This window comes from Vipera ursinii (genome assembly GCF_947247035.1).
Source record: "Vipera ursinii genome assembly, chromosome: 1".
Taxonomy (NCBI): Eukaryota; Metazoa; Chordata; class Lepidosauria; order Squamata; family Viperidae; genus Vipera; species Vipera ursinii.
Window position 1 is genome coordinate 205,793,791 of NC_139512.1, and position 27,202 is coordinate 205,820,992.

A 27,202-nucleotide genomic window follows, 5' to 3' on the forward strand; every position below is an offset into this window, starting at 1 on the left:
TACTTAAATAATGTTCCATTCTTTGGCACATTGTGGAAAGACTCAATCAGTGCAGTGAAATCTCATTAAGTGAGATCTATGCAATTCACAGCAGATAATGCTTATTAGACATATTTTGTAAAAGCCCATTATTACATAAAATGATGAAGCATTTTCAGTTATTTGCAGAATTGTTTAATAAAGATCAACCATGAATGAATGGCTTTAGTTTATTGAGACATGTATGTCTGTAAATGCATGTTCTGTATGATTTTATTTTTTTTAGCTTTCCCCCTTCATTTCTAATTTTAAGCATTTTTTTATTTAGCTAATTAAAAACATTTCTATGCTCCCCTATCATTAATTCCATTGCTAAAATCACATGTATAAGATGTCAAATCTATGAATAAGACAAAATATTTTACTAATTCAGCTCTTTTTAGAAATAATCTAACTCTATACAAACAACCTTAATTTGCAACTTAAACCAAAATATCTAGTAACTGTATTGTTTGTTCAGTTTTTATTTAATTAGTCATGTCCTATTTTAAAGAAATTCAGGCCAATTAAACAGATTTCATATTATTATTAAAATGATTTAACATTTAAAAGAAAGAGCTACTTATTCCCTTTCTTTAAAATGTGTTGTCTCTGTGTGTGTGTACACTAGAGAGCATATTGTCAAAAGCAGTATATATTAAATTGATTTATACCTGCTTATTTATATGTAAAGATTTTGATGCTTCCTTTCATCCATTATTCCAATAATTGCAGCATGTAAGACACAAAATGAACACAGGCAACATGCATTCTTCATTTGCACTGAAGAAACAGGTAGAGCAAAATGCTTACCGTTTTTGGTTAAGAATAAGTGCGTATCCTACAGAGCCCTCTTAAGGAAGACTCCTGCATAAACTAATGAGAATCATACAGAAAACATTCAGAAGACTTATACAATTTAAACTGAATCCAGAGAGATTTTAACAATGACCACAGCATACGCATAACACATTTACAACAAGAAAGAAGAAAGGCACCTGGAGACATCTGACACTGGGCATGCTCTGCAGGCATCTCAGTGCGCACATGCTCTCTACCAGGTTGGAGCAGCCTAGCCACAAAGACCTTGGCACAGAACACTGCAGGATGACAAAAAGGAAGGAAGAGAAGAAGCAGTTAGAGGCCACAAGTTACTGAACGCAGGCAACTTATTAGTATACTAAAATGCATACGTAATTAACCAGCAGTATGCAACTGGCAACATTAAATCCCAGATTGTCAAAAGGTCCTAGCCACAGAACGCTGCTACTGTATTGCATACATGAACTACACATTGCAAATCACCATATTCTGAGATGGGGTTGGATTCTACGTCAGTCACACTCTGAGATCAAGATATCTTCAGTTAGTCATAATTACGGGCGTGAAAAAACTATTTTTTTTTTCAAGGAATGGTGATTTGTTTGGAGGCTAGAATCTCTCATTCGGGGCTTAGAAATTCCATGAGAGAAAGTTCTTCATCCTCCCAGTCTTGATTAGCTTTTCAAATGGACTTTGCTGAGGCTTAAATCTAACTAACACCACGCAGGGAGCCCATTGATGTTTCTTGGCAAAATAGAAAATGCCAAACAGCAGTTTCTTAGTAAAGGAGGCTCCAAGAATACCTAATTGTTTTTCCACTGGCTTAATCCCCTTCAATTCCTCAGCTCAAAAATGTAGTAAGTGGAAGTCCAACTTTGGAAAATGGAATGCAGGGCTTTCTTCTGAATACTAACTTTTTGTACAAAGTTATTGCCTCCCCTCTTCCCTTCCAATATGTCTAGCTAAGGATCTAATTCAATGTTTTGTTGATAAAATATCTTTTTTAAAAATTTAATACTAAAAATTATTTGCTGGTGAACCAAAAGCTCAGCTGAGCATGATTCTTTATTTCTATTAATACATTTCAAATCCAATACACTTAATCATAAATGCTCGACTACTGCAAATATTTATGATTATTGGATTGCATAGGTGCTATTAAAGGTGGAAAGATGATCTTTGAAAAACACCTTTAAATAATTCTAGTGGATGTCTGGTATTCTTGTTATGAAGAACTGCTTTTTCTCATTTAAAGAAAAATGAGTTATTGCACCTGACAATTCGATCTGAACTATCCAGAAATATTAGCAACTGTTATGGCGTACTGACTTATCTATTGTGTATGGGAAAAACAATTTAAACTGTTTATATTTATCTGTCAGTTTTAAATGTCTACTGCGATTTAAAAGATGGTATTTGTTAAGACTTGTATTATCCTACCATCGTATTAAAGTTCTACAAACAATTTATCAAGAGCACAGTCTAAGATTTCAAAGCATAACAAGATGGTTTATGGATTTCTTAAAGACAACATGTGTGCAGTGATAATAGCATGGCTCCTTAACTATCTTTCCAATTCTATACTGAATTTTTACAACATCTGAAATTAAAGTGATACTAAAGAAAACTATTTAAATGTGAGTTTCTTCCCAAAACAAGTTGCCTGTTTTTCCTGCTTTTAAACCACTTAGGTTTCAGAAAAAAAAAAGCGTTTGTGCTAATGCAAGTTGCAGCTTGAGTAGCATAAACCAAAAGCTGCTTCGCAAATGATTTATGCATCTATTTTCTTTTCAATATCATCCCCCAGCTCAGTCCTCATATAGGTCCTAGAACTTGAATTTAAAAAGAAGATTGATGGTTTGATACTGGTAGAAAAAAGGCCATCTTGGCTCTATATAGGAAATAGCAGCATATGAATATAACCTCAAAAGTTCCATAATTTTTTTTATGTATATATGCAGTACAAAGGTCAAGACAATCAGGAGGCTCTCAAGTTTCAGGATAAAAATGAGATAGCATTAATATAGCATCAGTGTTGTGTAAGGGCTTTCCCTCTGGAGGACTAGAAAATATCAACAAATTGGCTCTAAAAACTGCATTTCCAAAATTGTTAAAGTGGAAATTACCATACTGTCTAAATTTTTTTAAAAGTTTGATGCAACAATTTACACTTCACCGATAAAAGAATATACTCTGTATTCAGAAGATTCCAGGCTCTTTTAGCTATGAAGCTTTATTAATCAGTGTACAAAATACTAGTGAGACAGGCCAATGTTTTAAGTTAGAATAAGGAAACTGTAAAGGGTTGCATATTTATTTTTTTTACAGCCAGCACTGCAATTTGATAAAAGGGATCAAAATGAAGCAGTAGGTGTAGGGCAGGGGTGTCAAACCGCCGGCCCGCAGGCCAGATGCATCATAGCGAAACTGCGCCCAGCCCATTGCCGGCAATGACAAAAAAGTTGCGATACGTTGCGACACATCACGTGACGTTGCGAGTTTGACACCCCTGGTGTAGAGGGAATATTTTCTGGTTTCTCCTTTCCTCTCCAGTGCAACTTTACACAGCTATTTCAAAAGGCCTGTCAAACCTTCATGGCGGGTCTGGGAGGGGGGACATGAGGAGAATGCAGGTGGCAGAAAAACTGACTGAAAGAGCATTCCCTTTTTTCCACTAGACATCTGGCAGTCTGAATCCAATCCAATGTTTTTATATACAGGTATATACCATAGTACTATCACAATCTATAGGGATGCTTGTTTTCAAATTATGACAATTAAATAACAGTTGTGCTATCAGATATTCAGTTGCTACCATGTGGTTGGTAATAGCTAAATATTCAAGAACAAAGTCTCTTTTAAATCCCAGTCCAACTTCATTCGGTCCTCAATATAGAAACAGGGATCTAGAGGAATCAAACATCCTCCCTTAAAGAGCTGCAACCGGAGCAGCGTAATCTAATTACAGGGGAAAAAAACCCACCTCAAATTTATCCATATAACTTTTGATACCTAAGTATCTATTTTAATTACTTTTTAAAATATTCTAGATAATTACCTGAAAACATCCAAACCTTCTTTAATAAGAGAGGGCCAATCGCCCACCTGTCCAGTCTTTCCCAAATTGCTATCCTTGGTAGTATTAAACTGAAATTCTTTCCACCCACACTTGGGAGTATCGTAGCTGTTATCCTGCCCAAGAAAACTAAAGGATACCAATCTAAAGGGTCCTTCCTTCAATTCATCCAGATCACAATGGGCCCAAAACAAAGGTGCAATGAAAAGGAAGAAGGAAGCCGTAACATCTTTACTAGTCTGACCTAAGAGAAAATTCCAGATCCAAATACAAAAGCCAATCAGTGTGTGTGTGTGTGTGTGTGTGTGTGTACATATGCTGTTTAAATGGTGAAAAATATCACCCCTGGTAGCAATAAAGTGTTCTTATAAGCACTGGAAGCATTGTTGATGAAAAAAATTAAACATGTAAGTTCTAGAATCAAGCTTCCCCAATCTAATTCTACCCGAAAAATCTATAACCAGCAGATAAACGTAATAGTATCTACCTATGTTTGTCCTAGGGGGCAAGGGTAGGCAACCTTGGCTCTTTTATGACTCGTGGACTTCAACTCCCAGAATTCCTGAACCACCCATTCTGGCTTAGGCATTCTGGGAGTTGAAGTCATAAAAGAGCCAAGGTTGCCTACCCCTGTCCTAGGGGCTAGTATAGAGAGGATAGTATGTGAAGTTCATCCTTCCTTCTGTCAAAAAACTATCAATGCTGAGCTTTATCATGTGTTAAGCTTTCCTGAAAACAGATCATCCTCAACTTACAAGCATTCGTTTAGCAACTGTTCAGTTACAAAAAACACTGAAAGTAGTGGCTTATGATCAGTCCTCACACTTACAACCGTTGCATTGCCCCTACAGTCACATGATCAAAATTTGGGTTTTTTTTTTTTTTTGCAATCGGCATGTATTTACAATGATTGCAACAACCCAGGGTCATGGGTTTGCCATGGGATTGTCATTTGCAACCTTCCCAGCCAGCTTTGGACAACAAAGTCAATGGTGCAAGCTAGATTCATTTAACTGTCTGATTCACTCAACTGCGAGAAAAAAGTCATAACATTTAACAAAACCCCTTGGTTCAGCCATGTAAATTCTGGCCCTAACTGTGATTGTAAGTCAAGGACTACCTGTATCTAAATCTGTTTGATCAGCTTCTGTAATTCCTCACTAATTTGTGTTTTATCTTGTTTTTAAGATTTCCCAATCTCGTATTACTTCCACAACTGATGACTGTTTCAGATTTCTGGTTCCTTTGGTAGCAGTTTTCTGTCCCTCTTCTAATCCGGTTAACAACATTCAATGTTTCAAGTACGGTAGCTTATTCTTTTCTTTCCTGGAAATATATTTACAGGCCGTCCTCAACTTACGACCACAAATGAGCCCAAAATTTATGTCGCTAAACGAGTGAATTTTGCCCCATTTTACGACCTTTCTTGCCATAGTTGTTAAGCGGATCACTGCAGTTGTTAAGTTAGCGACATGGGTTGTTACGTGAATCTGGCTTCCCCCACTGACTTTGCTTGTCAGAAGGTCACAAAAGTGGGTCACACGATCCCGGGACACTGCAACCGTCGTAAGTATAAATTAGTTGTCAAGTGTCTGAATTTTCATCATGTGATCATGGGGACGTTGCAATAGTCCAAAGTGTGAAAAATGGTCATAAGTCACTTTTTCCCCAGTGTTGTGTTACCTCAGTAAATCTGATCAACTGCAGTTAATTTAAATGGAAAGTTCTGATCCACGTGTGAGGTAAGCTATAGCTACACAAACCATATGCGGTGGTTTAGTGTTTTTTTCCAAATGCTGCTACTTCTCCTCTCCTTTTACATACTTACATCATTAAATTTTAAAAGGCACTTACACCTGCTGCAACAAATCCTTCAATATGAATATTTTAGACTATTTCCTGCAAAAAGCATTTTAAGCAGTATATTTCAATATCTGTCTTGCATTTAGCTTCCAGTGTGAAAAATCCAAGTATATCTATCATTTTTAAAGTGTACTTAAGACTGTAAGAAAAATACACAAAACCAACAATGTACTTTGTTCTATTTTCAGTTTTCATCTAAGTTTTTGCAACATGGATACTGTAAATAAAGAGCTGTATTAATCTGTGGTAACCAAAAATCAGGTGCCTGGTAGCACCTTTTTTGATTGACAAAAGGGGTTCCAGCCCCTTTATTTATAAAAATGTATAAGCTTTGATGAACTGAAGCTAAATTTATCAGATGCACAGAGTGATTTTTAAAGAGGTTGAGGCAAGGCCAGGAAAGAAAGGAGTTTTGTAGATGCAGGTGACGTGTGAGATAAATTATAAATACATCAATTAGCAAGTGCAATTTGTTAAAAATCCATCCTTTTTTAAAATAATTTCTACTCATAATTTCTACTGTCTTCCCACTGAGTAACTATAATTTAGTATAGTTCCCTTTAGTATAAAAAATACCGGCTCACTGATAAAGACAATTCTGGCAGGGTTCAGGTGTCAAATTAAGCTATATTTGGTTTCAATTTTAATGTAATTTATGAAAACAGCAACTGTCAGTATCCGTAATCTGTATTTAGTCAATTTGCAGCCAATGTTATGCAACTAATTACTTAAGCTTCTGAGGACCCAAGTTGTTTGCTCAACAAATCATATTTTAAACAACCACAGCTGCACATACATGAACCTAGCCGGTGGGATTCCAGCCCCTTTAATTGCAGTTCTTAATCAACCACATAGGTAATTCCAATGGAAAAAGTATGAGTATCATTCATTTGTCTAAACCAGGGGTAGGCAACCTCGGCTCTTTTATGACTCATGGACTTCAACTCCCAGAATTCCTGAGTCAGCATAGCTGACTCAGGAATTCTGGGAGTTGAAGTCCATGAGTCATAAAAGAGCCGAGGTTGCCTACCCCTGGTCTAAACTAAAAGGAATCCAATGGCACAATTATAGTTGATCCATTTCTAAGATTTCACCAATAAGTCTCTATCAGTTTCTTTGAAATATTATTTTTAGTGTTCTTCACCTCCTCAGTTCTCTACTCCTAAACTCGTTTTCAGCGTAACTCTTTGCCTGAACAAAACAGTTAAAATAAACTGCACTCATACAAAGTTATGGGAAGCTCTAGCCCTATGTATGCATACACATGCAAGCATTAATAAATATCTTTGACTCCGATGGTCAGGTCTCTCAACACTAAGCAATGGTAGGATTTGTAGATTGGGGCTTAATTTGTTGTGTGCTATCTAGATATAAACTGGATAAATTAGCATTTCAGGAAAGTCAGCCTCCATGATTTCCGATAAGAGCCAGGAAGGCAATAATAATCTTAAAAATTCAATTTTAAAAAAATGTATGTGAATAAGTGGAAGGGAAGAGTAACTTTGTTATTATTCAAGGATTAGAATCAACACCAATTATTCATATAGGATTTTCCTTGCCATAAAAGTCAATTGCTGGAATACTAGTAGTCCAACGACATGAAGGCGGCGCATCCATAAAAGCAGAAATATATCCAAAATTCATAGCAGAGACTGACCAGAACACATATTTATGACTTCAAAACTGGGCTGTCAACCATTATGCCAGAGAAAAATACTGCTCTACTGAAAAGATGACGCAGCAAATTTATTTGTTTTTAATATATGCAGTTATGAGGTATTTTTATTCAGTAAACCAGTATGAGAAAAATATTAAGTATATAATGTATGAACACCGCCTTGTTCAATTTTCCTTTCTTCAAAAAGAAATGCCCACATTTTAGATTCATCAGTGTTCTTAAATTTCAACTAGAGATCAACAGAAAAGCCATATGCTTGCTGTACTAACATCAATACCAAGTATGTAAGTAATCCAGATGATCCTTGTAAATACTTTCAATACAGGTAGCAGTTTCTCCTGTAAGCATTAAAATGAGATTATGAGTAAAACTTCTAAACGTTGTAACTGAGCCCATTTAAGCAAAAGAACTTTCATTTTTAAATAATGAAATGTGCCACCTTTCTTATATATTAAAACTCCCAACCTTTTGTTTATACTGTCTACTTACTACATGAATATCACATAAGAACACTAACTCTGTGGACACAAGAGATGTATTTGATCCTCTTCTACCTACCAGAGATGAACTTCCCCAGTACCTTAAAAAAATATTTAAAAGATCTATTTTTGATAACTGAAATCTAACGAGGTCATCAATCTCTGTAAGAGTAAAATATTCCTAAATGAAATATTGTGAGATTTTGTGGAAAAATGCCAAAACTTCATGACTATTCAAATAAAAGTTTAAAAAAAAAAAGATTCAGCCATTAAACAACTGCCCAGACCATGGACTGTGCAATGTGAAACTACTAGTGAAAATAAAACAATGTAATTATATTGAAAAATCTTTCAAGAGAGCAGGATAATGTAAAAATGCTGTGTGCTATGAATTTTGGGGAGTTTTTATAAGCTTGTATTAAACCAGACTTGTTAATGTTCACAAAACAACGAACCAAAATGATTTAGTAAAACAAATATTTTTTTTTCTTCACTTCCTTTGGTTCCTACAGAATCATGCAACCCTGACTTGCAATTCATTTACATGCATTTAAAATTACTTATTTTAATGCTTCCATCAGAAAATAAAAATATACAAAGAGCACTTATGCACATATATTCTTTTACTATAAGTTCAGCTCATCTTTATTCTAACAAAGCCATAAAATAGAGCTTTCTGGCAAATTTTCCTTTGATCATTTAAAAAAAAAGCCACATATTTTATTCAGAGCCCACAAATAATTTTTTATTTGTCAAGGTATGTTAACTGATAAAACACCACCCATGTGGAAAAGTGCATACTGTGAACGCCTGTCATAATTTAAGTTTTAACGTTCTGAGAACTTGATGCAGAAGAACATTTTTGTTTAACCAAAAAAAAAGACATTTGTAACACTACTTAGTACAGGGAATTTCTTACCTGAAACTCTGTTTCTGTGCTTCAGATCCACCAATCCAGAATGAATGGGAAATCGAATGGGTTTTCCTTTTCACACTTGTCTGTCAAAAAAGAGCAGCCAATCATCTTCAGCTTGGTGTATCTACTTCTTTTCTTGAACGATATCCCAATATGCACACCTAATGCTGTTAGAAAGACAAGGAAACCTGTACAGCTAGCAGGATTCCAGTAGTCATTAGATCAGATGAAACAACGGATTGGTGGATCTAAGACAAGAAACTAAATTAAAAGACAAGAAATTGCACTGTTCCACACCTGAATCAACCAATCCAGAGCAAACAATTTTGTTTTTTTCACCATCCACATGAACTGAAAACAGCTAACATAGTCCCAGTATCTGTTCCAGCCTAGTACAATAAACAAATCTAGTACTACATTTGAGTTTAAAAAATATACACGTAACTCTTCAAAACTACCAGATGGCAGCACAAAAGTGGAGCTATTATAGCAAATCTGTGTAGAACATGCCCAAGATTCAAAGAGTTAACTTGAACGTGATCACAACAATTTTCTGAGAGAAGAAACTCCCTCAGTTACAAAAGAGATCTGCTATAATTGAAAAAGCCAAGGAAGGTAAGATGCTGCTTTATGAACTCATGGAACTAATTCATGTCATTCTCAAATAGTACAGAAGACATTTAACCTCTGTGTTGTAAAAGAAAGCCTAAAAGAAGAAAACTCTTATTCAAATCAAGATTGGACCGTAGAGAGAAGTGGAAGCTACTATTAAAGGTATAGTTAATTACTCCAACTTATGAGTTATTCTGTACGCCATAGTTAAGATGGGACTGGGCTCCTAACTATTCTCCCGATCAGCTGAAGAGTCACAAATGGCCATGTAGGGATGCAGACGTGTCACTGGAAACAGGACAGCTGTGGTTCTTTTTTAACCATTTTTGGTATTTTTAAAGGCTGAAATGCCAAATCACTTTTTTGCACTTAACACCATCAAAAAAGCACTATCCAAAATTCACCTAATTCCGATTTCCGAATGTCAGAGGGCCCATAAATTGCTCACACCTTTTATACATAATAATTTGCTATGCTCTAAAGTCAGCACAGGGATAGTCCTTATCTTCCTTCCATTGTGACTTAAAGCAATGAAGAGAAATGAAAGCGATAGCAAAATTTCTCATAATCTCAACATCTGGCTCTGAGAGACAGAACAGGAAAAAGAATTTACGCACAAAAACATTTTTTTTTCATACACTGATTTTACTTATCATTTAAGCTATATAGAACTGTATGGACATTTTGAAAATCTTTCTCCAGCATGATTTATATGTAGCAAAGAAACCAGACTGCCAGATATCTGTGGAGAACTTTTAGCCATTCACAACCAGCCGATAGCTTCATGTCATTTTAAAGTAGTATTAACACACAACGTGAAACTAGTGTACAAGGCAACATAAATGCTACCAGTGTCCAGCTCAGCCACGGGGCCTGCTTGTTCTAAACCAGACTTGCCTTCTTCTCATAGGGAAGGAAGCCTATCGTTCGTTTTTCAGCAGTCTTACTGCAGAGCCTGACACTGATTTGGGCTGAGAAGAAGCAATTAGCCCAACATCATCAAGCTGCCCTCCGTGCCTAAGGGAGGAGCTAGAACCTCTCTGCTCTTACTCCAGCACCATAACTACTAAACCTTGCTGGTTCTCATAGCTACAGTACAGTAAAACATCAATTTAACAGGTCCTCAATTCAGAAAAACAAAACAACAAAAAAAAACAAAACACCACAAAACCATCTTTAACCAGACATCTTCCTGAAATAATGTATAGTCCAGATGATTCATGCAAATCAATGTTAAACTACATTGCATTTTTTTTAATCCCATTTATATCCCGCCCTTCTCCGAAGACTCAGGGCGGCTTACAATCTAAAGCACAAGTAATGTAATTGTTGCAAATAATGTACTTTCAGATGTAATGGACATTTGGGATTAATAGACAACTCCACTCCCCACCAAATGATCCATTAAATCAAGGTTTCACCATGCAGGCAATAACTTTCTTTCCTGCCTACTGGGCTTTCCGTGAATAAAAGAAGGCCAAAGTTAAAAAGAAAAAAAATCCACCACAATTTGGGACAGGGGGGAGTTTATGGTCTTTTTTTAACTTTTAAATTATAAGCTACCAGAGTAATTAGAGGTAGGTGGCCTCTAAATTTGATAAAGTTTTGAAGAAAGTGAAGGAATTGAACTGAAGACCTTTTAAGAAGCAAGCTAGAGGGAAAACAAAGAAACAACCCAACACAAAACTTCACTTGTCTTTATTTACACTCAGATAGAAATAAATACTAGTAGAACAATTTCCTACTCATTTAATAATTTCTCTTGTCAAATTAAAATAACCCTTTGCAGAATGTTTTATTCGTTATTTATTCAATAAATTTCCCGGATGCATACAATCCAAGAATAGCTAATGAGAGTGCTATTTTAACTGTGCAGAGTTAAATGATCACTGGAAAAATTACAGAAAGAAGTAGCACTATATATCTCTTCCTTTCTTATTTCAAACTAAATGAAGTTGCATTTAATTAAGAGCTAAATTTTATGGAGCAAAGGCTTTGCTAAAAAGGAAGCAGCAATGTTTCTATTTATTTAAGAAATACTATGTGGAGGGAGAGGAGAAAGGAAGAGGTGAAAGGAAATTTCACTTGCATAGCATTGGATATCTGCACTATGCTTTAACATTAAGTTAAATATACACATTCAGAACACCACTGAATCTGACAGAGCTTATTCCTTTAAAAACCTCATAAACAAACAACTTGTAACAAACATATTCACAAACAACACTAAACAAATTTACAAAGCCATATACAAAAATTAGAGCTCTAATTCTTTTTAGGTGTGTAAATATTCACTCATGCAATTGATTTTTTTCTCTCTCTTCACTCCACCCACTGCATATCCTGCAAATATTGCCTGGAACATCCCAACAATTAACAACACTTTTTATTATTCTGATATAATGGCTTTATTGTTATGTATTTCTAACTGGATGAATGTGATACAGATTATAAATAAATAAAGAAAACAGACTGAGAAACATGAAAAGGTGTAGGATTGTCTTTTCCACTGATAGATGCAGTTACAACATTGAACATTTTACTTTAATAGTAAAAAATACCTTAGGAAAATAAAATACAAATTTTAATAGCTTTCATCCAAATAATCAGGTTCGTATTTATACTAGAAAGTGGTACTTGAAATCTGAATTTACAGTATGATTATTCTTGTAGAAAAACCTTAAATATCTGAAAGTGTTTCAGAAATATCTGAAGAATTTCAGAATTATCTAATGAGAAATACAATGTAATGAATCACAGGTTAAGAAATAAAAGATGAAATATTGCTTTTCTTTAATGGTGAGACCTATAGAAGTTACCAAACCTTGCTATAATTTGTAGGCTATATATTAAATCATATTTAACAGTGAACATTTAAATTTGAAGGGGCAAAATATTTTACAGACCAAGAATATGATCAGTAATGCAATCCTTCTGGGAAAAAATAATTAGAAATTGTTACCCTAAGTTGACAGACCAAGCACACCTGATTTATGCCATGTCAGTTTAGTGTAGGCTATAAATATTTGAACATATAAAATATTTCATATGAAATAAAAAATCAGTAAAAAAATTTCAAAAACAGTCCATTTATATTCAACATTGCAAAATATTTTTATGAAAATATTTGAAAATATTTTAAGACTTGGTAATAGCAAAGGTATTTCCTATCAGTGGAAAAATGAAAAAGCTGTAAATCTATCACCCATTTACCATGCTTAAAATGCTGTATAGATGTTATAAACATATGTATATACATGTGTATACATGAATAACATTTTATTTTAGATAGTATATCCATCTAAGCCAGACATGTCAAACACAAGGCCCAGGGGCCGGATGCGGCCCGCGAAGTGGTTTCATGTGGCCCGTGAAGCCATCCTGGAAACAGTGAGGGAACGGCCCCCACTGCCTTGGCCCTGGCCCAGAGACCCTCCTTCTGCCAGAGACCCTTAGATCTGTCCCCACTCCTGCCCGGGCCCCCATAGGCACCCTTGATGCGAACGATGTAGAGCTGGCCACACCCACCCAGTAGGCCATACGCACTCTAGCCATGCCCACCCTGTAAGCCACGCCCAGCCTGGCCATACCCACCCGGCCCCCTGAGGGCAACCGCAATGCTGATGCGGCCCTCAATGAAATTGAGTTTGACACCCCTGATCTAAGCTGTCAAATTGAACGGTATTGTCCCCAATGATATATTAATTATATGAATCTAATCTACAAATGAAAATACTGCAATATTACAGAAGAATATATCTTATATTAGATAGTATTTGAATATGTAATTGTGAAAAAATAGTCCACTTGTAAGTAAATCTCACTGATTTCACTGAAATATTTATCAAGGTGGAAGATATTTAAACCTGTAGGCTAAGATGATGCTTGGCTTTCCTTCTCCTATGCTCCATATCACTACCAAAATCCCATGGGCTGTATGAATGTAATAAAACAGTATCACATTTATAATTTGCTAAGGGACACACAGCTAAACCTGTTCACTTTTAGAGTCATGTAATATGAGAAATTACAAATATCACCAATTTCTGTGCCAGAAAAGAAGAAGCATTGTTTCATAATTAATATCTGTAATTTAGATACAAAATGAGTAAATACATGAATATGAATAAAATGAGGTTTTTAAATAGCTGCTGACAAATTGAATAGGAACCTGACTGAAAAGAATTACAGCTCTAAGGTTTGCTCCAGAAACTTCAGATAATGATCCTTCATACTAGAACATTAATATAATTCCAGCATATTTCTTAAACTGAGATTTTTGTCCCTGCCCACTATATTGACAATTATTATAAAATTCAAAGGAAAAGGATATAGAACGCATCTGGCAGAAAATGTATATCCCTTCATACTGCATTTTTCCCCATTGCACATTAAATATCAGTCTATTTTCAAAACTATTAGGTAAAGAAAAACGTGCGTGTATACAATTATAATTTCATATACTATATATAGCTCCTGAAAGGATCCCAAAATGGTATGAACTCATTTGCTGTCTCATGAATAAATATATTAACATCTTACACTTCTCTTTCAGATGTGTAGGTCATAATTAAAACAACTATGTTTATGATTTGTACTGCCCCCATTTGATTAGAACATGTTCTAGAATAACACAGAATATAGGCTTTTTGACATGTTTCAAGGACAGCCCTAACCTGCATCCCACAAAGTAAAGAAATCTACAAAATACCACTCCATTGACAAAACATATCATCTCTCCCCTCACTAAATTTCTTATTGAGCAGACAGGTCTATTCCTACAATACTGTGTAGAGATAGGCAATTGATAAAACATTGGTCTGAAATATACCCTCTCTTTGGGTTTGGGGTTATTGTAATTGACAAAACAAATTTCTCATAAATGTCAGATTTATGCACAGGACTTATACAAGGATGAAAACATTCCAGTTATAATTCTTGGATGGTTGGTTGGTTTGGTGGCAGAGCATTGCATGTTACTGTTTACTTAATTTCTGCAACGCAAGAGAATTTAAGAGAAGTGGCTAATGTCAAATAAACATTTAACGGAATTTTGGAGGGGGTTGTTTCCAAAGATATTATTCCTTGTTGTATTTTTATAGGTAACCAGTTGTTTAGGAAATCAATAAGATTTTGTACACCATACAGAAAAAAAAGTTATGCTGTAAATATTGATTCATTCTATTCACGTTCCTGGCAAAATGGAGGGTTCATGGTTTCAAACCCTTGAAATTAAAATTGATTAAGTGTTCAATGTGCATTTTATATTTACTTAACTATAATTATAAAACTTAGTAGTTCTATACAGTTAGAGAGCCTTTAAGAGGAGATACAAACAGGAAGAAAATAAAAAAATACATATTACGAACAACTGCAAGAATAGGAAAGTGAAAACTGATACTTTGTTGATTAACAAAAAATAAAGATAATATAGTTAGATATAATTCAAAATTCAGAACCTAAAAATCTATCTAGTTGAGAATAATGTATTCAGAAAGTAGAAAATAAAGTAACATTTAGAAACACTTATCAAACTTTTGGAGGAAATCAGATTCACTAACTGGTCTCTTAAGAAGTTCTAAGTCACTTCATTGCAGTATCAAAGCTAAAATGTTGTATGTACAAAAACTTTTATACATATACACATATATTTACCACCTCTCTATTCCCTCAGAGCTCAAGACCTACATACAAATGCCCTGCCCAATTATATCTCCACTACATGCATGCCAAAATTGATTGGGTCAAAGCCACCCAACCAATGAGTTTGTCTGAGTGGGAACTGGAATCTGGATCTTTTTCTTTCAAAAGATTTTTGTAAGAAATCAGGTATAAAGCGTTTTATATTTTGATAATAGTTTGAGATGTTATGCTAACTATTCGGTTATAGAAGTATATACACATACATAGATCCAAGAAGAGGGTGGCTTTGGATGATTTATAAAAATAAGAACATTAAATTCAATCCATTCACGATCCTGACTCAATGAAAAGATAATTAACTCAATAATTAATTAGTGTCTCTACAAATTTATCAATTGGTGGATCAACTCTATGTGTTTCAGAACTTCCGTGTCACTATCTTTGTCTTGGCACTGTAACAGACATTCAGTGCCAGTAAGCAAGCATTCCTATGAGGGTAGAGAATCAGAAAACAGACTGTCAGTATGTCACAGGTGCTAAGAAAACATTAACCAGTTGGGATCTTTCCTCTCCAGTACTTCAATCAGAAATGAATGGATGATCCCAGAAATTCCCTGTAATGATATCGAGAGCCTTTTGAACAAACTTCTATGTATCATAAGGAGAAATCCCAGATGGCAACAGGGTGAGACTCATTGGCCCTAAAAGACATTTGATAAGATTGACTTCATTCCTGCTGGTATCCGTCACAATTTCAAACTGAACTCAAAAAGCTAATGAGATTTGCTTAGACAAGAACTATGCAAGACGGTTTGTAAAATTCAGGGGGGGAGGGGAGGAGGCTATTCAATAGTGGAATAGGATGTGATAAAAAGTATCTGGGCAATTTTTTTTTATTAAGGAGACATCTAACTAACGACACAAATATAATGTGATCCCACTCTCCATTGGATAAATTTCTGTAATTGTTTTTTAAGAGGCAATTAAATCTTCATGGATGAATGCACTGTATCTTCACATTTTCTGTATTTAGTTTGGCTGCCTGGCCATCATTCTCAGTCAACAAATATATGGGTAAAAATGACAGCTATATTCAAAGGTTTGCCTTGCAACTCTCCCACTTTTTTCAGCAGCAGTTCATGTTTTCAATGCTAGAAAAGCCTTTTTAAAGTTTATCCTTTATTCTCCTTGTAAAGCATGTTTAACCAAAGCAACAAAGCGAACACAATTTGATGTTATCTATATAAAAATAACTTTTTTTAAAAAAGTCAATACTTCAATTGAAGAATATTCTTATATATTCTAGTACAGCAATAAACTATGTCTGATTTGGACGATGAACGTAACCAGCTTTTTCCACAGCTACCTAAGTTATAGGATGCAAACACAGTGAAACAAGGGCAATAGTTATCTCCATTTTAACAGACTATCAGCAATGGTAAATTATTTTACCTAACATCATCTGCTAGAATCATTCTTCTTATCCGACTACATTTTTACACAAAGTAAAGCCTAGTGCTTTAAAGCGTAATAGAATATTCAATTATAAAACATAGTGTTTCATATTTATATAGATTCACACTGATATCATATTAGTATAAATTCTTTCACAAGCTTTTTTTCATATACACAAGAGCCTTCAACCACTATAAACTAAGGTCCTGAGCTAAACAACAAATCTACTAAGGACTTGAGATAAAGACAAGGCTGTAAAATCTAGTAGCATGATCTATCTAAATTATTTTGACTTGGCATCTAAAAGAAATACAAACCGGGTATCAAAGCATTATCTGTTTGCTTGTTTTCACTGCAAAATCTGGGCTCTTAAAAAATTTCCCCAAAATATTGAAATAAATCTCACCAAAATGAAGATGGAAGAATTCACGAGAGGTCTTTCCAGGCCGCAGCCTGTTGGGAACTGGGCCACCAAAGCAGCGGGTGAGTGTGCAAAGCTTCAGTTGCACATGTGCGGGATTTAGGTTGCATGTGAAATCATTCCCCCCTGCCGCCGAAACCGCCGCCACTGCAGATCCGCGGAACCAAGAAGGTTGGGGATCCTGGTCTATACTACCCATATACTTATTTCAAACTTTCAGTTTTATTTTGTAAGGCTAAATTTACAAAATCTTTTTTTTTACTCCTCAGTGGACTACAAATCTTTTCCTCTCATGTCATAACCCACTTTTGGGAAATCCCCCAAAATGGGAATAATATTCATAACACTTTTAGAATCATATGAATATGAGCATGGCTCTTTATCCAAGCTATAAAATCCAACTGTTTTGTAAATGCAATCCACAAAGCAGAAAGGAGTAGTGTTGGATTTTATGAAAGCTATTTCTCAACTTTCAGAATTATGTATTATAATTTGGTTCCCAAGGGGGAGGAGAGGGGAAATTGAGTAAATCTAGTCTCTGCAATATAGAAATCTGTTTATATCAGACATGTCAAACACAAGGCCCGGGGGCCGGATCCGGACCGTGAAGTGGTTTCATGTGGCCCGCGAAGCCATCCTGGAAACAGTGGGGGAACGGCCCCCACTGCCTTGGCCCAGAGACCCTCCTTCTGCCAGAGACCCTCAGATCTGTCCCACTCCAGCCCCGGCCCCCATAGGCACCCTTGATGCGAACGATGTAGAGCTGGCCACGCCCACCCAGTAGGCCATAAGCACTCTAGACACGCCCACCCAGTAGGCCACACCCACCCTGGCCATACCCACCCAGCCCCCTGAGGGCAACCGCAATGCTAATGCAGCCCTCAATGAAATTGAGTTTGACACCCCTGGTTTATATCAATGACTGGTGCAATAGTTCAGTGCCTGACCTGTCCCTCCCAATGACCAGATCATATTTTATTTTTATTTTATTTATTTTAATCCCATTTATATCCCACCCTTCTCCGAAGACGCAGGGCGGCTTACAATTTAAGCACAAACCAATGTGCTTAGCAACAGCCTTCATTCTATGTATATGCCTGCTTATTAGGGCTTTCGCCCCCCCCCCCAAAGTGGCATTATTACAAAGTCAGCTTATTGCCCCCAACAATCTGGGTCCTCATTTTACCTACCTCGGAAGGATGGAAGGCTGAGTCAACCTTGAGCCTGGTGGGATGCGAACCTGCACTAATTGCAGGCAGCTGGTGTGACTTAAGGAGGCATTAGCCCACTGCTCCAGCATCATAGGCTTTTGGAAGATCCAGGAACTTTCTTCAAAGTTGCTTTCTAGCAACCTTCCCAGGACTTCTATTATGAACAGGCATTAGCTGGATTCACATATACCACAGTCGTAGAATTATAGAGCTGAAAGGGACCTTGGAGGTATTCTAGTCCAACCCCCCTGCTCAAGGCAAGAATCCTTACACCATCCCAGACAAATGGTTGTCCAATCTTTCCTAGAAAACATCCAGCAATGTTCCAGTTCCAAACTGTTCCATTGCTTAATCGTTCTCATTGTCAGAAAATTCCTCATTTCCAAGTTGAATCACCCTCTGACAGCTTATAACCATTATTGATAAGGCAGTCTGATTAGATGAGGTTTATGAATATACTAGGTTCTCACACCATGCTCAGTGAAACTAAATCAAGCCATATAATTAGTTTGAACAAGTCCAATATATTTATGTACACTAAAAGCATATTCTTTACCACGGACTTTAAGTACTGCATGAATATGCCATCAGTTTGTGGTATAAATCCTAAAATATGGTTATTATTTGATTTGTGAAACTCATACTGATCAACAATAAGGGAGGAAGAAACAGAAAAATAACCCAAGACAATAAGTTGAAGCACAATGTAGATAATTTTTGGAGAGTTCATGTTGGCAATTTCTTTGGCAGCTCAAATAATTCACAAGTAATGTCATTATCTAGCAATACACAGTGGCTTCAAACAATCATACAAGGAAGTGTTTTTACAAGCTATACTAAAAATGTACATTTACTTTCCACCTGAAAACCAATATAGTGAATATTTTAACATCTTCAACATTTGCTATAGCCATATCACCTTTAGGCCATTTTACCTACTATATGGCCTGGCTTCCACAACAATATAGAGTTCAGTAATACTGCACTTCACTAATATTATGCCAATGATAGCAAACAGCTGTGCTAAACAAACTCATTATATGTAGATCAAAACAAGTTGATTATATTGTAATTATCTTTATGTGACCTTTAACCCACAAAATTGTGTTTGACCTACTGATATTTGAAAACTTCCACTGAAAAGAAAATAAACTTACAAAGTATAATATAATTCTATCTTATAATTATAAATAGCATCCAGCCATATTAAAACTGGGAAAATATCAAATGTGCAATATTCAATCTTTGCCGAGTTATCATGCTCTACTGAAACGGAAAATGCCATCATACAATACTGCCACTTATGAACCTTTGCATTTTTGGCTTCCATTCATGGTTTGGAGGAATATAGGTTTTTTTTTAAAGACAGGATGATTGCAAAGAAAATGTCAGAAAAAATGCTGTGTGGTAAAGTAATTTGTTTTTACATTTAAATTGTTCTGCTCTAAATGTACCATTTAAAATCTGTCTGAAGGGAAAGTATTGCAGCATTTTATCTATTCAATACTTTAATAAAAATAAGTAGGGACTATCACTAATGTTTGGATATGCAAATAAAATTAATCAGGAATATTTTAAACTCTGGAAGACTGGATAGTCTCATTCATAGAAGAGGCATTCCTTTTTCAGAGCATGATACATCCAAAGATAAATTCGTGACAGATGCAATACTCATTATGAAGCGGTCCAAATTGCAGACAATTTGTGGGTTAATTCTAAGGCATTCCCAAATAGTTAAAATGATTTTTTTAAAAAAAAAAAAACAAAAAACAAAAACCACTACTAAATCTGCTGTTAGAAAAGTTCAGCTCTCAATCCACGCTCTGAATTATAAACTCAATTTAAATAGAAAGGCAAGCGGTTCCAGATACATATAAAGCTTCTAAAGTCCCAGAGACAGATCTGGTGAAAGAAGTGGCTGGAAATTTAACACAATGCAAGGAGTAAATTCCATCCAGAAGCAGAACATTTTATTTATTTATTTATTTATTTATTTATTTATTTATTTACTCTTAATTGGAAGACCGCATGGCACATTAGGCCACTCAGCGTTACCAAATGCCCCCAAATCTCTGCTTTTAACTGGCAGAAGGAAGAAAGAAAGAAAAAAAAAGGTGGGGGGGGGAGAGAGAGAGAGAAAGCATCTGATAGCTCCAAATGCAATAAACGTTGGATGACCCCGATTGGCTCTCAAGCATTTGCAGGTAAGTATTTCACCCCCTCCTCCACAAACTCCTTTTTTCTTTTCTTTTTTTTTTTGAGGAAGTGGGTGCCTTATCACGCGGTTACCTCAAGGCATCCCCTACGGCAGGGGTCGGCAAACTCGGCTCTTTTACGACTCGTGGACTTCAACTCCCAGAATTCCTGAGCCAGCATAGCTGGCTCAGGAATTCTGGGAGTTGAAGTCCACGAGTCGTAAAAGAGACGAGGTTGCCGACCCCTGCCCTAACGGGGAATGTCACCTTCAGTTCGCAGAGCGGGAAGATGATGGAGGAGGAGGAGGAGGTAGAGGGGAGAGCGACGCCCAGCCCCCGCCCGCCCCGCCCCCTACACGGGTCAGACACCTGCGCCGCTTTGTCTCGGTCGCTTAGAATGCAAACAGGCCAGCCGGAGATGAATGGGAGAAGGAAGCCAGCGAGGCCGGACCTTCCTCTCAGTCTCTGGCGCCCAAAGAAGAGGAAACGACCGGAAAAGAGAGAGAGAGAGAGAGAGAGAGAGGGAGAGAGGGAGGGAGAGAGGGAGGGAGGGAGGGAGGGAGAGAGAGAGAGAGAGAGAAAGAGAGGAGAGAGAGAGGGAGAGAGAGAGAGAGAGAGAGGAGGGGGGAGCCGGCTCCAACGCGGCTCCTTTATACTCTTCTGAGGTAAAGAGACTCTGGTCTTTCAAACGGGGGGGGGAGGGGGAGGAGGAGGAGCAAGAAATGCGCCTCAGCGCGAGACCCGCCCCCTCCAGCAAGGGAAGAGGGAGATGGAAAGCCCCCCCCCCCCGCTCTGTCGAAATCGAGGCCTACGAAGACCAGCTCCCACCGCGCCGGCGCCTCCCCTTCCTTCCTTCCTTCCTTCCTCTCTCCCCCCCCCTTTCCCCTCCCCCCCCCACGCCGCCGTTGTGGCGTCTCCGTCCCCCCCCCCAACCCCCTCAGCGAAGGGAAAGGGAGAGGATCTGCAGCGGCTTCGCACCGGCTTCCCGCGAGTCCCGCACACTCACCATCAACTCGATGGTCTTATCCTCGATCACCGACTCCGGCTCCATGGCGCGCGGCGGCTGTGGCGAAAACGGCTCCTCCTCGGCAAGGGGGGAGAGAAAACCCCCGTAGTCGTTGACCTCCCCCCCTCGGCCCGGAGAGGAGGCGGAAAAGGGAGGACAGCCGTCGCCGGCTCCGTCAGATCGACCGACTGACCCGCCGCCGCCGCCACCAGCGCCGCCGCCGCCTCCTCCTTTTCCTCGGCCGCGCGCCCGGAAGAGGAAGTGAGGTAGAGAGCCGACGCGGTTCCAACAGCAGAGGCCAACGCCGCGGCCCTCGTCGGCTGCGGGGATGCGACAACCGCCGCCACAGAGGAACCACCGCACCCGACATGCCCTGCGGCCACCCGGCGCGAAAAAAAAAAAAAGAAAGACTACAAAGGCCGGCATGCTGGGCGGCCGCTGCAGGGTGAAAGAAGGGCCAGAAAAAAAAAAACCTGTTCGGGATGGAGCGGCCTAAGAAAACTCCGTTTCCCAGCATGCATAGGTCTGTCTGGCTCTCCTCCCCCCCTCCCTCGGGAGAGGCGGGGGGTGGGGTGGTTTTCGGAACTTGCTGGAAGAATAAAGCCTCTGCGCGCTTCCTTCGAGGGCTGCGCCGGTCCACCCCTTTCCTCCCTGGGGGGGCCTTCCCGGAATTGGCCGCCAGAGATGACTAGGCTGCGGGAGTAGCACGCGGGCCGCTACCGACGTGTTGAGTCACAGGCTGGGTCCGTCTTGCCTCAAAAAAAAAACAACACCAAAAACGGGCCTAAACGGGTTTCGGTCCGCTGTTTAGCGTTCGGGGAGGGAACGGGAAGAAGAAACTCCCGGCCAATTCGGGATTCGGGATGTGGGTTGGGTGGAAATACCTGCTGTGAGCGAGTCTCCTCCGCGTCAAAGCGGTCGGGGGCTTCGCACCTCTCCGGCACGTTTTTATTTTTATTTATTTTTATTTTTAATTCCATTTATATCCCGCCCTTCTCCGAAGACTCGGGGCGGCTTACCAGCTTAGCAGTAGCCTTCATTCTATGTATATTTATTTTATTTATTTATTTTAATTCCATTCATATCCCGCCCTTCTCCGAAGACTCGGGGCGGCTTACCAGCTTAGCAGTAGCCTTCATTCTATGTATATTTATTTTATTTATTTATTTTAATTCCATTCATATCCCGCCCTTCTCCGAAGACTCAGGGCGGCTTACCAGCTTAGCAGTAGCCTTCATTCTATGTATATTTATTTTATTTATTTATTTTAATTCCATTTATATCCCGCCCTTCTCCGAAGACTCAGGGCGGCTTACAAGCTTAGCAGTAGCCTTCATTCTATGTATATTTATTTTATTTATTTATTTTAATTCCATTTATATCCCGCCCTTCTCCGAAGACTCAGGGCGGCTTACAAGCTTAGCAGTAGCCTTCATTCTATGTATATTTATTTTATTTATTTATTTTAATTCCATTTATATCCCGCCCTTCTCCGAAGACTCAGGGCGGCTTACAAGCTTAGCAGTAGCCTTCATTCTATGTATATTTATTTTATTTATTTATTTTAATTCCATTTATATCCCGCCCTTCTCCGAAGACTCGGGGCGGCTTACAAGCTTAGCAGTAGCCGTCATTCTATGTATATGCCTGCTTATTAGGGCTTTCACACACCCCCCAAGCGGCATTATTACAAAGTCAGCTTAATTGGCCCCAACAATCTGGGTCCTCATTTGACCTACCTCGGAAGGATGGAAGGCTTTTTTTTTTTCCGGGGACTGGCCGGCTTGCTTTGGAGAGGTCGGGCATCGGATGGCGAGAGGGCAGTTCCAGCTGCAGAGCTCTTGTTCACCGCCGCGCTCTAAGATGGCCCGCTCTCTCTCTCAGGTCTTTCGAGATGGAGGTGCTGCGTGAAGTTCCGATCAGGATTGCTGATGGGTTTTTTATTTATTTATAGAACGCTATACCTAAATGTGAAATGTATCGTTGCTATTTAAAAAAAAACCTGAAAGAATCCACCATTTAAAGCAGGGGTCTTCAAACTTGGCCCTTTTATGACTTGTGGACTTCAGCTCCCAGAATTCTGGGAGCTGAAGTCCACAAGTCATAAAAGGGCCAAGTTTGAAGACCCCTGATTTAAAGAAAAGTAAATAACGGTGCCTACGTTTATTACTGTGTGCTTTAAATTTAATACTGTGTGTATAAAGGTAAAGGTAAAGGTTCCCCAGGACATGCGTGCTAGTCGTTTCCGACTCTAGGGGCCGGTGCTCATCTCCGTTTCAAAGCCGAAGAGCCAGCGCTTGTCCGAGGACATCTCCGTGGTCATGTGGCCGGCATGACTAGACGCCAAAGGCGCACGGAACAGTGTTGCCTTCCCACCGTAGTGGTCCCTATTTTTCTACTTGCATTTTTACGTGCTTTCGAACTGCTAGGTTGGCAGAAGCTGGGACGAGTAACAGGCGCTCACTCTGTTATGCGGCACTCGGGATTTGACCCGCCAAACTGCCGACCTTCTGATCGACAAGCTCAGCGTCCTAACCCACTGAGCCACCGCGTCCCTTACTGTGTGTATACCGTAACGTATTTCAGAAAACAAGTTTTCTTCCCCGGGGCGTTTGATAATATGCAAAGGAACAAAAAAAAAACGCTTAACGTTCTTATTAGGCAATCAAATCATATCCGGTATTAATTATAACTGCTTCTGAGTTCTTCGTTTCTCTCTTTTTCTTTTTGCTCTTTCACTTTTGACTTGCAATCTGAGAGTTGCCCCTTAGAACGACTTTTGGAGAAGTTTTGGAAAGCTATTTTAAATGTCCTCAAATTCCAGCTAAATGTGCCTTTGACCCAGTGATTTCTCGGAATATGTTGAATCAAACCAGCTGATCCCACCACAAGCATGTTTAAAAACATTGTAAACAACAAAGTTGGCTTGGTTCCAACTGGCTACAGAAAATGGTGTGATTGTTTCCATATAACAAAGAATTATTTGATAGATGGAATTGCTGGAAAACCACACTTAAAAGGGCTTCTCAAAGTGTAATTCAGAGTGTCTACAAAGAAATGCTTCTGGAAATTTTGCATTTCTTGTGTGCCTAGTCTAAGACAAGCTTTATAAAAATTCATACGATGACTGTATAAGTACAATCAGTATAATGAGTCACCTATTAGAAGAATACAGGTTTTCACACAGCATCTTTAGAAATGTTTACAGAAAATGTGAGGGACAGGTCTAATTGAAGGCAACCTATAATGACTCCTGAGTGAGCTGGGATATCAACTCATCAACTTTTAAAAAGTATCTTTGCAGGATAGCAGCATTGTTGAGCATTTGTACATCAACCATTGATAACAGCATTTTATGATCCAGTATGGCTGTATTTGGATTTAATCATTTTGGGGGGGGGGTCTTGTTTTTCTGTTTTATGAGTACTGTACCCATTAATTCTCAACTTGCTCCACTTGATCTTTTTCCAAACTTTATATTTTAAAATGGCTGGTGCTTATTGTTTGTTTCTGTGGACTGGTGACAATTGGAAGGGCAAATTTCATTTTCTTTGAAGGTAGAATTGTATCCCTGAATAAACAAATGAGTTCTACCTTCAATTTCAGAAAAATATAGTTTGAGAAAAAAGCATCTAAAAGGAAAAATATTAAAGAGCTTATAAAAGTCTAGTGCTTGAAATATCACTTTGGAAATTTAAAATGCTAGGGAATGGTCTTTAAAAGGCAAAATAGGGCAACCTATTTTGAAACTCAACATTAAATAAAAACAATTACTATTAATAAATGTTGTTAGCATCCACAGTCATTCTTTGCTGAATTAAACTCCTGAGGATGTCTAATGACTTAGTGTGAATTGGTGATCTGTCTACCATTTGCCAATTTAAAATGTGAAATTAATGTTCATGTTTTAAAAACATACCAAAACATCCCATTCCCTGAGGGAATTCTAGAAGTACTTCTGTGTAAAATTAAGCATCTGTAGAGAATTGATTGTCATGTACAGCCTATACCTGAAAGTAACCATGGCTAAATGGCACCAGATGGTGGAATCTACCCAGGAGTGGGGAAGGTCATGGGGATGCTGAAAAGAAATGGTCTCAATGGTTTAAGAGATTAGTTTGGATTATTTGGGGATTCCTCCTATCTGGAATTACTTTAAAGATATGTCTCCAATTGTTCATCTCAGTCTTTTATTTCTTTATAAAGGATGTACAGCCTTGGCTTTTTAATTTTTAAATTGTTTTTATTAAGCTAAAATATTCTCAGTGTCTGAGAAAACCTAGGTCTTGTTTAACATATTTCTTTTTTTCCCCATTCTTTGATCTAAGCAAGTAGGGCTTATTGTCATTAATGAATATCATCAGTGCTTGGACAAAATACAATTTAAATAGGTTACATTTAAAGCATTTACTTTCTGTCTCTTAGTTTTGGGCCAGCATTCCTGTTTTCTTAAAAATCTTTCTGCTTTGTTAAAAGTTCTTTGTCTAGTCTCTTTATTATAGTAAGATTCCTAGGAGTTTTGCAATATGGAACTTTGGCTTTTACTCCAGTGTAATGCATGAGAAATATAGATCTGATTTTCCATATTTTCCAATGTATTAATATTCATCCCTTGGGAAATTAGCATCTAAATTTTATGCTCCCCTTGGTTCATATTTTTAGTTTGGAGGAAATATATTACACTGAAAAATGGTATTTTTAATATAAATGTTAAAATGTGGGATAATATTCCAAACTACTATTTTAAGCATATTTAGGAAATGTTGACATTCTTTTAAAAGACTTTACATTCATCATATTGCTGTTTTCTGTAGAACAATTAGTATTATTTATGCAAATTTTCTTAATGATCTCTGGATAACTTACATAACTACTTATAATCACAGTTTAAATTCACTCAAAATAGGCAGTCACCTTGTTTTTTTAGTGGTAACTTCCACAAGTAATCTGAATTCCAAAAGTAAACCATGGGCTACAAGCAATAATACGATATATATATTTTTTAGTCTATCCCATGGTTCTCAACCTGTGGTCCACAGACCCCTGGTGGGTTGCAATATCATCACGGGGTCTGTGAAAGCTTGAAGAAATCATTTAAATCTTGAGTTATGTCTTGGGGGGGGTGTCCATGGTCATAGTCTGCGGCCAAAAAACATATTTAAAGGGGGTTTGTGGTGAAGAAAAGTTTGACAAGCACTGATTATATCTAGGTGTTAGGAAATGGAATGGTCACTTTGTGAGTAATTTTTTATTTTTTTACTATAGGTTGAAACGAGCTACACTTACAGCTTTTCTTGCCCAGGTGTGTTATAAGCAGTCGTATAGGCTGCCACTTTTATTTATTTATATAATATGAATATATTATTTATATTTATAGTATAAATATTTATGTTTTCTTGCTTGCTTAAACAATATTCCTTCCCATGCCGTAATGAAATCCATCAGTTCTTTCATAAGACACCTTTTCATGCTGGCAGTGACAATAAATTATCTGTTAAACCAATGAATGAAGCAAAAGGTTTGTAGCATTATAGCTTTTTTCCTTTTCATTTGCATGTGTGTACAAAACATGATGGGAGACCACCTGCAACTCTGAAAGAGGCTAGACCATAATGAAATATTCTATTTTTCTTCCAAAGGACAATGACTAAATTTAGGAGGTGATGTAACCATTTTTCAGAAGTAAATTGAACATAAAGTGGATTTGCTTTATGAAAATTGCTGGGCCACTCTTGAAACAGATTAGCACACTACGGCAGAAAAAAAAGCACTTTCTGTGGTTCCCCAGGATGTTTTTCACATCTCTT

The 27,202-nt window shown here is 37.8% G+C and overlaps 1 protein-coding gene across 6 annotated transcripts in view; it reads right to left on the reverse strand.

The window, feature by feature from the left end:
- The window catches only part of FBXW11 (F-box and WD repeat domain containing 11), a 79,235-nt gene extending 56,876 nt beyond the window's left edge, over positions 1 to 22,359 (reverse strand). The window contains exons 1-4 of one of the 6 annotated variants that reach the window (XM_083349298.1): positions 21,396 to 21,625; positions 8,856 to 8,935; positions 7,727 to 7,795; positions 1,017 to 1,118 (exon numbers count right to left, since the gene is read on the reverse strand). In XM_083349298.1, the coding sequence (XP_083205424.1) occupies positions 1,017 to 1,067 (51 nt within the window). In that variant the 5' untranslated portion in view covers positions 1,068 to 1,118; positions 7,727 to 7,795; positions 8,856 to 8,935; positions 21,396 to 21,625. Of the gene's footprint in view, positions 1 to 1,016; positions 1,119 to 7,726; positions 7,796 to 8,855; positions 9,020 to 21,395 lie in introns of all 6 variants that reach the window. The other 5 variants (XM_083349299.1, XM_083349300.1, XM_083349296.1 and 2 more) reach the window with 5 other exon arrangements.
- Between the last annotated feature and the right edge of the window lie 4,843 nt (positions 22,360 to 27,202).